The following is a 14,016-nucleotide window of genomic DNA, read 5'->3' on the forward strand; positions in this document are numbered from 1 at the left end:
GAATAATATAGTTATATTATACTTGTTCTCATACTGGAAAATGTGATATTGTAGGCTTCAAGGATGTTGATGTGCGATCATTTACACCCGCCGGATCCATATAACCAAATTGTTGAGGCACAGTTACGCGAGAGTGGATTTTATTATGTATCCCAAGTTGGAGTTATTAAAGGCCAGTCAGCAATGATTAATGCTCTGATTGAGAGATGGCGGCCCGAGACTCATACTTTTCATTTTCCGGTTGGTGAGTGTACCGTGACCTTGGAGGATGTGGCGGTAATTCTCGGTCTGCCAACAAATGGTCTTCCGGTTACAGGTCCGACCATGAGTAGCTTTGAGGCATTGGAAGCCGAGTGCTTGCACCAATTTGGAATTGCAACCAGCAAGAATGACTGTAGAGGGAGCTTTATAAAATTAACGTGGTTTAGGAGTGTGAGAGATCGTATAGTGTTGAATGATGATGTGCACATGCAGATGTATGTAAAGTGTCACATAATGTTGTTATTTGGGAAAATTCTGTTTGCAGATAAGTCGGGTGCAGCGGTATACTGGAAATTTTTACCTTTGCTCCGCAACTTCGGTGGGATCATACAGTTTAGTTGGGGTTCAGCATGCTTGGCACACTTGTATAGATCATTGTGTAGGGCAACTCGTGTCGACTGCAAGGAGATGGACGGTCCACTAACACTGTTGGTCAGTTGGGCTTGGATCCGGCTACCATTTCTAGCGTCGATTCCCGGCAACCCCCGAGTGTTTCCAATTGCAAATAGGTAATTTTGATTAAAGTATGCATTGAAAGAATTCATATAAATTGTATTCTGTTTATGGTAAGATAAGTTAACAAATGGATTCATACGATACTTCCCAACTTTCGAAAATTGATTCGACCGCTTGCTGCTTTGCTAACCAAGCCTTGCGATAGCTGACGGTGTAGTTAAACTTTGACTGGATATCAGCAATTACTGATTTCACCTTTATAGACGGGTCAACCTCTACCAACGGCTTTATTGCTTCTGCAACTGTCTTGGAATCCAGCTTCGAATGGTCTTGAAAAATAGTAGACCTGGTACAAGTATGACTTCCATTGTACCTCCTTATCTCTCAACAGTACTTCTTCTGCATTTTAGTTACCCTGATCAACCAGTCACAACCATCCCATATTCTGTACATTTTGCATAGAATGTCGTCGATTCCGACTCATATACCCAATAGTCCACACCTATCCGGATGGTGTAATCTTTAATTGCCTTGATTACTGCCTCCCTTGAACTGAATTCCATCCCCACTGTGAACTCACCATCCGCCACAACAGGAGGGGCTGCATACAGCAAAAGTAATAAATGCTTCATTATGTACTCAGTAACAAATCTTTTATTACAACTCAATTAATAAACACACTTTACTATGTAAGATCGTTATAGTCTTATTTCTCGCTATTCCATCTACATAAACAACAACTAAATATCATTCACAACAGAGAACTATTAATTAATAAAAAAATCAAACGCTATGGTCACAAATGCCTGGTCACATATCACATACATTACTCATCTGACTTATCGATCTGCTACTTCAGAGATTCACATAGCCACCTAGGTTTACGCACCTGGATTCATATATTGCGGAAACTCCGGTGCGTGCATAGCCTCCAAATCCAATGACCGCATGAAAGAAGGCTCCTGAAACGGATGCGGGTTTGCTAGTGCATTTGCAACTTCCGCCACATCTGCGTTCATGGCGCCGCCAGCTTCTTCTTCGTCCTCACCTGGACCGACGATCTCATAGTTACTTTCAAATTCATCTTCGCTTTCACTATTATAATCTTCCAATTCAATGTTACGGTCCGCTTCAGATTGCTCAAACTCAATATATAACTCGATGCACGACATTCGGTTGCGATTTTCCATGTACACTGAAAATATTTCCTGCATACTCGCTTCGTCCATCACATACTTGGTCTGAAATTGAACAAACCCACCAAACACAGGTAAAGGATACCTGTACAAAATACACGATATTCTCTATATCTTCGAGAATCTATCTTCTCACAAATCACACCTTTTAACTCCTCAAATGACAACGTAAACGGAATAACAACATCAACCGGATTTTCACACACAAATTGAACTCCCTCATATGTTTGTAATAAGATATGTCCGTAATAATAAATCTTTAATACAACTCTATCATCCATAACACTAACTATTCTCAACCTCACAGGAATTTTTTTTACAGAAATAAGGGAGAAGAATCAGATAAGAGAAGAGAGGAGAAGAGGATGAACATTAGCTGACGAGGAAGAAATGGGGCTTCTGTGATACCACCGTCCGCTTTTTGTATGGACAAACGGCAAATCGGAGGGACCGACCGCTGCACCCCAAATCGGTGGGTTCGATTGGTGCGCCCCGACTAAAATAAAATTCTCTGCGAGACCGATTACTGCACTCTTTGCTCATGTCTTCCAGCACCCTCAAATCGGTGGCACCGATTTAATACCCATTAGCCTCTACCTTGCACAAATCGGTGGCACCGATTTCACATCCATCAACCTCTCCCTCCCACAAATCGGTGGGACCGATTCCTCGCAGCTTCAAATCGGTGCCCCCGATTTCTTCCCCCAAAATTCCAAAAAAGCAACACCGTCATAACAGTGTAAATCACCCTTAATCATCATATCCCAGCATAACTCACACCCCCAAATCATATCTAAAAAAATCAGCCAAAGGATTACACCCATTTTTATCCAATATCCAAAAAAATTAACCCATTAATTTGTCCTTTTCCTTTTTGTTAAACAAATCTTAGTAGGCCTATAACAAATACCAAATAAATAAAATTTTATATTTCTTCGCATTTTGCCAGATCGACATGGGAATGAGAAAAGCAAGAAGGTGCAATGGAAGGTGGGAATCAATGGAAGCATTGCACACGATGGGGAAAACGAACACTCTGATGCTGCTTCTGATACACATTTTCTACTTTTCACCCACAACAATCACCGCTATCAGAAAAGACATTGGGTTTGAACCTTCCCATCGTCCCTGCAACACCACCGTTCAAGGAAGATACTTTCTCACAGATGATAACGGTCTCTCATTCTTTTCTAGGGTTCCAATTACTATATTCATTTCATTTCATTTCTTAATTCTTTTTGTCAGATACCTTTGCTTATATGCTTTAATTTTGTATCTCTCATGAACTTGGATTGGATTAGATTAGATTCTTAAGTGAGCTAAGAAAATGAAAATTGTTCTATGGTTCATTCATATAGTTCAGCAACTCAGCTATTGTGGTGTAAATTATAGCAGGTTTTCTGTTCTTACTCCAAGAGCACCTAAGAATTTATGAACTTACTGCTGTTGCTTTTCTATAAATGGATTTTGAATTTGGTAGGTTATGTGTGCAATGCTATGTCCGTGGATCCGCAGACTCGGTGCTGCCCCGAAACTGGGGAGAAATTCTCTTGTCAGTGAGTTCTCCCTTCGTTTTGTTTACATGGAAACTGCTTTGTTTTGATTCCATAAGACATTGACTCAGCCATCTCATGCTGTGAATTTATGTTTGGTACGCAGAGGATGCAATGTTCTTTCACAGTGTTGCAACTCTTACGAATATTGTGTTTCGTGCTGCCTAAACCCTGTGCAGGTAAATGTAAAATCTCTTGCATGATATTTATCCAGTTGAAGAAGGATCTAAGTAAGCGTTTATGGGTTTAATTGAACAGACAAGTAAGGAACAAATTCTGAAGGTGAAGGTTGCGAAACCAGCTACTGCAAGTAAAGTTTCTGCCTCGTTACTTTGCATGGATATTTGCCTTGGCCATGGATTTATTTGTAATTAAGGAATGCCTTGATAGACATAGGAATTAAGAAATGCAATTTTTTTCCCTATCCCAATTTTTATTAGGTCGTATGGCTGGTGATTGGTTCTTATGTACCACAGGTCTCCTGTGTAAGATTAATTAATTCCAACACATGCATCCTTTTATATTTTGTTAGGGACTTATACAAGTGTTTTTGACTACTGTGCTGGGAGATGCCGTCATAGTTCTGAGAGTGTGGTGAGCATTCTTTATGCCTTCCTGCTTTCTTCTTGTTCTTGAAGTTGTATCCCCTCAACTCAGCCATTTATTCTTACACCTTTTACACTTGATATTAGCAAATCCCTTAATTACGGAACTAATTCCTTTACACAATTGCACTTACAACATGCTTTTAAAAGGTCCTGCCCTTTCTTCCCATGTCTCCTATCTAATAGGAGCTCTCGTGGTTGTTATTTTTTTTTTTTGAAGGTTTATGAACTATGAATCATACATACCACCACGGACTCTTTTGCTTACTGTATAATATGTCTCTAATAAGGATAAATGAACATATTTTTCTTTTAACTTCTTTATATTTTTGTAGCTGTTTAATATTTACAATGAGTTATAATGTTTCAGGTTCATGAAAACGCTTATGTTAGTGATTTCCACCACTGCTTTTCTCTCCCATCTAATTCTTCTGGTAAGTGTGATGAGGGAACTAATTGTATTAGTCAGTGCCCAGTGACTGAGTTAAGTCTCTAAATTCTAATTTTTTTAACTACGAAGGTGTGGGTTCTGAAATCCCATCAGACATCAATTTTGTTGCAGATATGGATTTTGTCTAGACAGAAATTGTTAAATATACTTAGCAGTTGTTGGCAGTAGACTAGCATCCATAATCTATTTCAAAACACGTTGTACTTTGCAGTCTAAAAGATCTTTATATATATATTACTAGCATATCCTTGTTATGGAAGGGTTTGTATGTATGTCTTATTTACAATTATGTTCTGATTCTGTTGTTTATGGCTATTTCATTAAAACCTGTTTGTTTTTTGTCCATTGAAGCGGGGACAAATAGTACACTCCTTGAAGCAAGACTGAATGGCATCAATGTTGTTGTTGGCAGGTGAATTATACTGAAATTGTTTCTTTTCATTAAGTCTTGCTGTTCCTTGCTTTATCTTTGCAGTTTAACTTCTGGCCATTTTGACAGGCAAGGTGAATCATGTAATTCAGTTTGCAAGTTAAGAGGGAAATTATGCGTACCAAATAAACTTTTGGTTCTTAATCATTGTGATATGTAAGTGGTGCATTGGAGTTTTTGGTGCTCTTATTTTGTTTAGTTTATAAACATTGGGCATGAAACGTATAATTTGATTAACTCGTGGTTATGATCTACCCAAGGAGTAATTATATTCATCTAGAGCCCCTTTTTTCGTTTCCCCTTTAGATAAATAATCTAGAATTGATGGTTAATTCTAACATGCATGCCATAGATGTATAATTTCTTGACTCAAAAAGCATTATTGAGAAAGAAAGGAAGATCATATATGACTACAGATATTTGTTTCTTTTCTTTTAATGTACTGTTCTTATCAAGTGTTCTTTAATTGTTTGAGCAGTATTCAGAAATATATGAGCTGCAAAGGAGCTTGCTTTTCAAGTGTAGGAACAGATCAACCTGCTGAAGTTGTTGATGATGCCCCCAAGCATATGGTAATAATTGGCTATGTTTTGTGTTGTTTTACTAACACAAGAAATATGTTACATTCCAGAAACTGATGAACAGTGGTTTACTAATATTGTACTTTTCCCATCGAAATCATTTGTTGATAGTCAACGGAAATTAAAGTATCTGGGATCTGTGTGTGACTTAAATATTTAAATAGTTTGAATTTCTGCTAGACAGATGAAACTTATATGAAGGATAAATGATAATAATCTTTCTTTGTTTTTGGTTGTTTTCAGAATCCAGGATCATGTTTATACACTCAGACACAGTCTATGCTTTCTTGTGATGGTTCACATCAGCATACAAGAAGATTGTGCCCCTGTGCTTAGGGGTTTTTTCCTGCCTGGTAAGTATTGGTCCCCTTAACAATGTTGGATTTGCTCAACACAATGCCAAGAATTAGAAATAGCTTTCTTTATCAGTTAATGAAGGAACAAAAAAAGAATTATGTGGAACTAAAGCAATTGCAGAACATTTTCCTTTGTGATGCAGAGTTCTGTGACTATTGTAGAAGGTGGAAAGCATCTAGTTGTGTTACAATACAAACTTTGCTTTCTGTTACACTGCTGTACTAGATTTTGTAGCACTAGTAGAGATGGTATCAGTGGAGGCAACTCTTGTAAATCATCAACCTTTGGAAATGCTAATATCATTCTATGTTGTAAATTTTCTTTTTCCCCCCTCATTGCTGTTTCTTTCTAAAATTTGTTAAGAGTTAAGCTTGCTTAGGTCATATTTGAAAGCTAGAGAGAATGGATGGAAATAGAAAGACATGAGGAAATACCTAGATATATTTCTATGCACTGGCATCTATATTGTTGTTTCGTACATACAATTGATTTCTTTTTTATATTGTTGATGTAGAAGTTAATTACTTTTGTCTATATAATAACATTTGCTTAAAGTGTGTGGAAGAGTTTTACATTGAAGTGCGTATGAATCAACCTGATATCTTAACATAAAAGTTTAATTTTGAAATAGTTTATATATTTCAATTGCTCGTGTAATAGATCTATTAATTTTCTTTCAAACAATTTCTTGGGTTATTGTATCTTCAAATTTCCAGTGTAATAAGCCAAAAAAAGAAACACATTATGCACCGACTACATCTGTGTCTTCAATGGCTGAAGTTGGAGCAATAAAGTTACATTGGTGAAAAAATCCAAAAATGAAATTGAGCAATATAGTTATATACAATACACAAGTTGTAGCAGTCATTTTTTGTTATGCAATAGATTTCTTCTGCAAGTTGCAACTGAATAAGCAAACAAGAAAAACAACAAAGGTAGGCTTCACTGTTATTTTGTCCTTTTCATAATTTCATATGCACACTGATTGATTTACATAACATTTTTACCTTTTCACTCTATGGGTTTTGACAAATGCACTTAAGCCTTAAAGATGATGTAAAATTACATTTGCAAATTGAGAAAAAAAAAAAAAACAAACAGAAGCTACCACTTTCATAATAATTAATTTGTGATTACCATATTATATATATAGGTAAATTCAAAATTCAAAACCCAAATTACATTATCTGTTCACTAAACTTGTCTGTGGTAGTAGTAATTTTTTTTTTTTTTTTTGGTAGAACTCAGAAGCTATAATTTGGTTTGAAGACCCTCTTAGCCAATGAACTATCATCCTTTTCCTTCAACCCCTTGTCCTCAACAGCAGCAACAACATCATCACCCTCTTCTTGTTCTTGTTCTTGTTCTTCATCAAATGCTGGATGGTTAAAGATGTTGTATAGCAGCTGTGTCCCTCTGAGAGCATTTGTGAGAGGCAAATGGCCTTCTGGGGTGTCACCATTGAGCTCCCAAGTGAACTCAGTAGGGAAAGATCTATAGTTATACTGTTCCATTTCAGTGTCAAGCTTCTTCATCCAACCAACTTTGATGAAGAACTTGGTGAAGTCTTCATTGGATTTCTCAAATATCTTCTTCTGAACACTGTATCCAAACTTGTTGTCACTGTGGACCCTCCAGAGTTCATCAATGGTTTTGAGGTCAGATTCTGATATGAACTGAACCTCAGAGAAGAAGACATATCCACGTTTCTGAGCAGCTTCACCAGCTAGAACTATGAGGAGCCTCCTTGTTTCTTCATCAGCTTTTTGATACTCTTCTGCTGTGAGATGCTGCTTTAAGACTTCAAAGGAAACTGATTCTTGTGAGGTTGATGATGGGGTGGTGGAAGTAGCTTGTGAGAGTGAGAATGTAACACATGAAAATGAAGAAGAACCAGAAGAAGAATGTGAAAGAGTGATGTTGTTGGTAATGTTAGAGGGTTTAAGGAAGAGTTGTGAAGCAGAAATAGTAGTTGGAGGTTGGAATTTGATATGGAAATGATGGTTATGGTGTTGTTGAATTGAACAGTGAAGAGAGTTTGTGGCCATTTTTTGTTTTCTTTGAATCAAAATGAATGAATGTAATGACACTATATTTTGTTTTTCTTCTAAGATTTTGAGTCTTGAAGGTTTGATATGATATGAGACAATGTGGTGTTAATGTTGTTATTTGTGTGGTGAAAGATAAGGAATATGTGGGGAGAGAGTTGAACACTGAATAGGCTCATCTCAAAAGGAATACAATACTAGTTTGTGATTGGTTGGTTTGGGTATGGCTAAGATAACACTACCTCTTTCTCTTTCTCTCTCTTTCTCAGCACAATTAATTTCTTTACCCCCATGAAATTGACTTGTTATTTTTCTTAGTAACGAAAATTAAATGTGCTAGTATGCTGTGTAAGGTGTAACATTTCTGGAATTTTCTTGGCTGCAGTTTTACAATTTTAGTAACCAAGGTAGATGACTTTATATATATATAGATTATAAATTTAACATTATTCTTGGACATCATTAGATATACATTAGTGACAGGATGTAAATAAGATATATTTTTTTTAAATGTTCAGCAGCCCTCTTAAAATATGAAGAAAAACATTGCCTCCCATTTTTTATCACTTCTAGAACCTACACCATAGAGTTATCATTTTTATCTGATTTTATGCACAAAAACTGCCGTTCTTATAGGAAGATATTGATTGTACAATTTACATATCCCTGAACAAAGGACACACAACAATTTGTATTTTGTAGTCTTTTAATGGTTTTATGTGGTGGCAAAGTTTCTTCTTGGATTTTATGTATGCTCTTCTAACTTCTAAGCATATTCTAAACGATTAAAAAAACCAAAAAATAACGAAAATGTTTGAGAAACAATAAAAATCAGCTGAACTTAGTTAAAAATTGTCTTATTTTATATTCATTAATTATCTCTGAAATGAATACATAATATTAGATGTAACAAATATATAATTTTAGATGTTATATATATAAAATTATTGATGTTAAATTAAATAAAATAATTTTACATTATTATCTTTCTAGCATGATAATAAATTAAAAGGTATACATATTTTCTATATATTAATTGAGATGAACTAGTAGGCGCGAAAAAATTGAGATAAACTAGTAGTTTACGGGGTCACATTTTTTCATTTTTTGGGCAATTGTTCCGATATTTCTGAAAATTATGGAATGAATTATTCTTCTCGTGTATTATTACATAATAAGTCTATTTTGATCACTTTTAACATATGAAATATTAGAACATGCATTAAATATATTATAAATTATGTATATATTTTTCAAGTTTTATATTCTATAAAATAGAAACAATGTAATAAGTTAATTATCTATAATTTAATTTAAATATATTCAAATAAAATAAAAAATAGTTCATGAAAGAGGGTAATTTCCTCCTAGTTTTCAGAAGGTACCTGAGCAGTTGACTTTTATATTTTTTCGTCTAAATGTTTCATGGATATCTCCAATTCTCTTTCTAACGAGAAAACATGACATACCCAATATAAGTGGGCCGAGACCATTGTTTTTCTGGAATTAATGCATGCGGTTCAGCATTGCTTGCACGGTATTGGGCTTATAAGACATGAACTTTTTAAAAATTAAAAATTAATGTAGTGGCAGACTGGCAGTAAAAAAAATGTGGATAGTCCATGTAAAAAATTTAAACAGAAAAAAATTTGGATTGATATTCATTTAGTCAATTTAAAAAGTGTCGGGGTTAACCAACTTGTGTTAGTCGAGCAGTCAACTCACTCGTTTGCTTAAAAAAGTGCCGGGGGTTTGAATTCTACCTTATGCATGAAGCAATCTATTGGCCAACAACAGACCCTTAAATAAAGTTCAAATCCGCGGCAGATTAGTCCTTAGTCTGCCGGATTCAAAAATATATTGGATAACAAAAAAAAAAGTATCAGAGTTTAAAATTTAAATGTCGTCTTGCACGTACCAAGACTATGCCACTTTAGATAAAAAGTATGTGTTATATTATTTATAACCGTTATAGTCATTCATTACAATATTACATAATAGACAATTATGTTGATTTTATAATTATTCTCTACATATAAGTTATTTTTTTATACAAGTCATTTTATCCTAATTCATCTCATGCGCTTCTTAATCTAACTGGTATATATAACTGCCTTTTACAAAAGGATTTCATTTTTATTTTCAAATTTTCTCAATGTTTTTTATCTACGTTCTCTTCCATCTCTGCATTCTCTGCGTTTCTCTTCGTTCGTTCTCTACGTTTCTGAAATCAAGCTCTAAAATTAATTTTGAACAGTTATCTCGTTGTTGAAGATAATGAATAATTTAAGTTCAGATTGTCAATTGAATCAGAACGAAATTGATTATTGTTTTGAATCCAATCAAGTGGCTGAGGTGTGGTTCGATTCTAGTTAATGTTTTCGTTAGTAATTTATGATTCTGTAGGTGAATAATGTTGTTTTTGTTTGTGAAAATTGTTGTTCATCGTTGATGGTTTGAATTGAATGTAATGTAAAAGTTCTGCATTAAAGAATATATTTTTCTATATTTTCAGCAAATTTCAATGTAACACGAAGATATTTGAGTGTATTGTTTAAGAATTTTCAGTGTATGTGTTCTGATAAGTTCTGCATTATTCAAAACTATTTTTTTCCCTCCTCCTCATCTTTTGCTGCTTTTTCTTCTTCTTTTTCATCATCATCATCATCATCATCATCATTATCATCATCTTTTTTTCTTGTTCATCTTTTTTTTTCTTATTTTATCTTCTCAAGTTTCTTCTTGTTTTACTCTCTTAACAAGAATAAAAGCAAAAAAAATAAAACAAAGAAGAAGAAGAAACACATAATGGTACAAAACTACTTGGAATAGAATGAACTTACATTCATTTAACTAAAAGAAAGAAAGAAAAGAAGAAGAAAAAAATGCACCATTAGAATAAACATTTTTCTGTATTTGCAGCAAATTCGGGTGTAACACCAAGATATTTAGGTGTAACACAAAGATATTTAAGTATATTGTTTAAGAATTTTTGGTGTATGTGTGTCGATAAGCTCTGCATAATTCCAAAACTCTTCTCCCTCCTCCTTATCTTTTTCTGCTGCTTCTTCTTTTTCATCATCATCATCATTTTCTTTTTTTTCTTATTCATCTTTTTTTTTCTTGTTTTATCTTCTCAAGTTTCTTCTTGTTTTACTCTCTTAACGAGAATAAAAACAAAAAAAATCAAACAAAGAAGAAGAAGAAACACATAATAGTACAAAATTATTTGGAAGAGGATGAACTTACATTCATTCAACTAAAAGAAAGAAAGAAATACGAAATAAAAAAAGAAGAAGAAAAAATGCAGCATTAGAGGAAACATTTCTCTGTATTTGCAGCAAATTTGGGAACTAAATCTCCATAGTGGTCCTCCAGATTTGGCTCGTGCACCAATTTAGCCCCTAAGATTTCAATTGCACTGTTATGCTCCTCGAGATTGTGCTCCAGACTACATACTGGCCCTTCACTCGAATTCCGGCATGAGTCAGCAACTGGCTTGCTGATGTGGCACAACCACTGCCACCTAAGATCTACATAACAGATAGATGACATGGATATTGTTTTGCAATTTTTCAATTTAGTCCCTATCCCTTTTATAAACCCTAAAGCTTCTTCTGCTTCCTCTCATTCTGGTTCTTTCCATTGACGTCTCGTTCTTTATCTCTTGTCTACATCAATAGTGGTCCTCCATGATAGGAATTGGGAGCCACGTTGCTGGAAGATCAAACCGGTCATCATCAATGGAGAACTGGACAAGAAGCACAACACGAAGGAGGCATGGGCAGGTTCCGGAGTGATGCGACTGTGGTTGCCGCCCTGTGCTTATGTGGTTAGCGATGGAGACACATCCTAACAAGCCCTTCTTTGATTGTCCCAATTATAATGTGAATGAAGGTAACTTCTTTGTAATTTAAATTTTTTGTGGTTGTCACATTAATTTGTATATTAGCCCTGACACCCCCAACAAATCCAATATCAACTCCTTCATCGGAAACGTCCTCCACAAATGTATCATCATCAACACAAATCTTATCCTTCCCTTTTTCCTTTCCACTCTCCTCATGAACCTTCTTTCTCACATTGTATTTTCTTACTTTCTTCTTGGATGAAGAAATTTTGTCTCCAATGCCTAATTTACCTGAACTATCTTCCAGCGATACGGGCTTGTACGCCTCGTCCTCAATACTTTCGTAGCTGTCATGAGAGTTTGAATTAGAGGACAACACTACATCGTCACCTCCATCTACCTTTGTTTTTGAAAAATCTTTTTCTAAAGTCTTGGGGTGGAAAATTTCTAACAGTATCTCCTGATCTTGGTCACTTTGTTTTGTGTGGGTGTGCATTTGGATACTGTCTTAGACTTAGGCTTCAATTTCAAATTAAAATTGATCTTCCTTGGTATTATTTTTTTAGCTTTATGCTCAAACTCAACGGAGGTGGCTTCTCGGTAGTAATTTTAGGGAAAGAGTTTAGGACATTGGTCATCTAGGTGCACAATAACATCCTGCCCTTGTAGTATCTCAGGTTCTGAAATTTCATGTTCAATGTACACATCAATAATACCATTGTTTTTTTCACCATAAAAACACATCTCCCTCAACTCATTATCAGAGTTTAAACGCCTCAACCCCACTTCCAGGCTCCTTTGTGGCACATGCCACCAAACTTTCTTCATTTTCTCATATCCTAACTCTTTGAAGTAGTTTCTCAGGTAGAATACATCCAACCTATCAACATCAACTTCACCCAAATGGTGCTTATTGTCAGGATAATTTGTCCATCTTCTATCTTTACCCTTTTCAACATTTCTCCCATGATGAAATATTATATCTAACACTTCGGCGTCCATCTGCAACATAACAAAAGAAGAAAAAAAATTTAAAATGCATGCAACCCAAAAAGAATAAATAACAAACACACACTGCACAATCAGAGATAGCCCTTGTTCTATTCAAAAGCAACAGAGCATCCAGTAGCAGTTCGAACATATCAACAACAAAAATTCTAACAACCTATCATTTCCAACAAAATCTAAATATAAACGAAAAGAGTAACTTAAACAGCCTCTCATCGGAAGAATGAAAAATGTACCAAAAAAAAAATTTGGAAAAAAGAAAACTGACCTTCAAGATAGCTTAAACGGTTTCCTACCATTTGCTTCAATAGCTTTTCACGAAACTTTCTCCAACTTTAGCGCAACGACTGGAAGAAATCAGCCACCAAGTAGCACTGTCCTAATCTATCGCCATTGTCTCTAGCTATGGAGGAGGAGACTAAGCATTGATGTCATTGAGAAACTGTGAAGAAGATGTAACGAATGACCAACCCTTCACCCAAGCAACTATTTCATTCTACTAGGAGCAAAACGACGACATTTTAGTTTCAAAACGTTTCAACCATGAAACGATGTTGTTTTGTAGATCCTAGGTGGCAATGGTTGTGCCACACCAGCAAGCCGATTGCTGACTCACACCGGAATTCGAGTGAAGGGCCAATATGTAGCCCGGAGCATAATCTCGAGAACTATAATAGTGCAATTGGAATCTCAAGAGCTAAATTGGTGCACGAGCTGAATCTGGGGGACCACTATGGGGATTTAGTCCAAATTTGGATGTAACATGAAGATATTTGAGTGTATTGTTTAAGAATTTTTGGTGTATGTGCGCTGATAAGTTCTGCATAATTCAAAATTCTTCATCTCATTCCTCCTCATCTTCTGCTACTTCTTCTTCATCTTCTTATTTTGTTTATCATAATTCTTTTCGAATTTATCTTCGCAACTTCCTTCACTTTTCACGACGATTTTCAGATATTTTTGAGAGATTTTGATCTTTATTTAAATTTTGAGTATTGCAGTTTTGATTGAGGGAAAAGAACCGTTTGTGTTGTTCAAGAGTAGTTTATTTATTCGCAATCTAAACTAAAAGTCGTTTTTGTTGGATTTCAGCCAATTTGTATAAATTTATATACCAAAAAGACTTATATATGTAATAAATCTCTTAGTTTTAATTGCATTTAAAATCTATATTATTTGTTTGTAATTGGTTATAATCATTGGATACACAATAGACAATT

At 35.1% G+C, this 14,016-nt stretch overlaps 2 protein-coding genes across 2 annotated transcripts; one reads left to right on the forward strand and one right to left on the reverse strand.

Moving 5' to 3' along the window:
• The first annotated feature begins 2,838 nt into the window (after window positions 1-2,838).
• On the forward strand, window positions 2,839-6,444 carry LOC107628989 (glycosyltransferase family protein). Its single transcript, XM_016331647.2, has 11 exons — window positions 2,839-3,088; window positions 3,394-3,469; window positions 3,573-3,645; window positions 3,725-3,776; window positions 3,999-4,060; window positions 4,442-4,505; window positions 4,874-4,934; window positions 5,022-5,108; window positions 5,431-5,524; window positions 5,777-5,886; window positions 6,033-6,444. The coding sequence occupies exons 1-10, from the start codon at window positions 2,869-2,871 to the stop codon at window positions 5,867-5,869; spliced, it is 882 nt and encodes a 293-aa protein (XP_016187133.1). The 5' UTR covers window positions 2,839-2,868; the 3' UTR covers window positions 5,870-5,886; window positions 6,033-6,444.
• Window positions 6,445-7,001: 557 nt separating this feature from the next.
• On the reverse strand, window positions 7,002-8,098 carry GUN4 (protein GENOMES UNCOUPLED 4). The gene has a single exon (XM_021117917.2). The coding sequence runs from the start codon at window positions 7,936-7,938 to the stop codon at window positions 7,135-7,137; it is 804 nt and encodes a 267-aa protein (XP_020973576.2). The 5' UTR covers window positions 7,939-8,098; the 3' UTR covers window positions 7,002-7,134.
• Between the last annotated feature and the right edge of the window lie 5,918 nt (window positions 8,099-14,016).

This window comes from Arachis ipaensis, chromosome B3 (assembly GCF_059453495.1).
Source record: "Arachis ipaensis isolate K30076 ecotype BB chromosome B3, ASM5945349v1, whole genome shotgun sequence".
Classification (NCBI taxonomy): domain Eukaryota; kingdom Viridiplantae; phylum Streptophyta; class Magnoliopsida; order Fabales; family Fabaceae; genus Arachis; species Arachis ipaensis.

Bases quoted from the DNA above. Each gene is read 5' to 3' on its own strand.
- LOC107628989 (XM_016331647.2), top strand. From the start codon at position 2,869: ATGGGAATGAGAAAAGCAAGAAGGTGCAATGGAAGGTGGGAATCAATG. The intron at 3,089-3,393 runs GTCTCTCATTCT...TGAATTTGGTAG, and splicing joins CTTTCTCACAGATGATAACG to GTTATGTGTGCAATGCTATG. The intron at 5,109-5,430 runs GTAAGTGGTGCA...TTGTTTGAGCAG, and splicing joins GTTCTTAATCATTGTGATAT to TATTCAGAAATATATGAGCT.
- GUN4 (XM_021117917.2), bottom strand. From the start codon at position 7,938: ATGGCCACAAACTCTCTTCACTGTTCAATTCAACAACACCATAACCAT.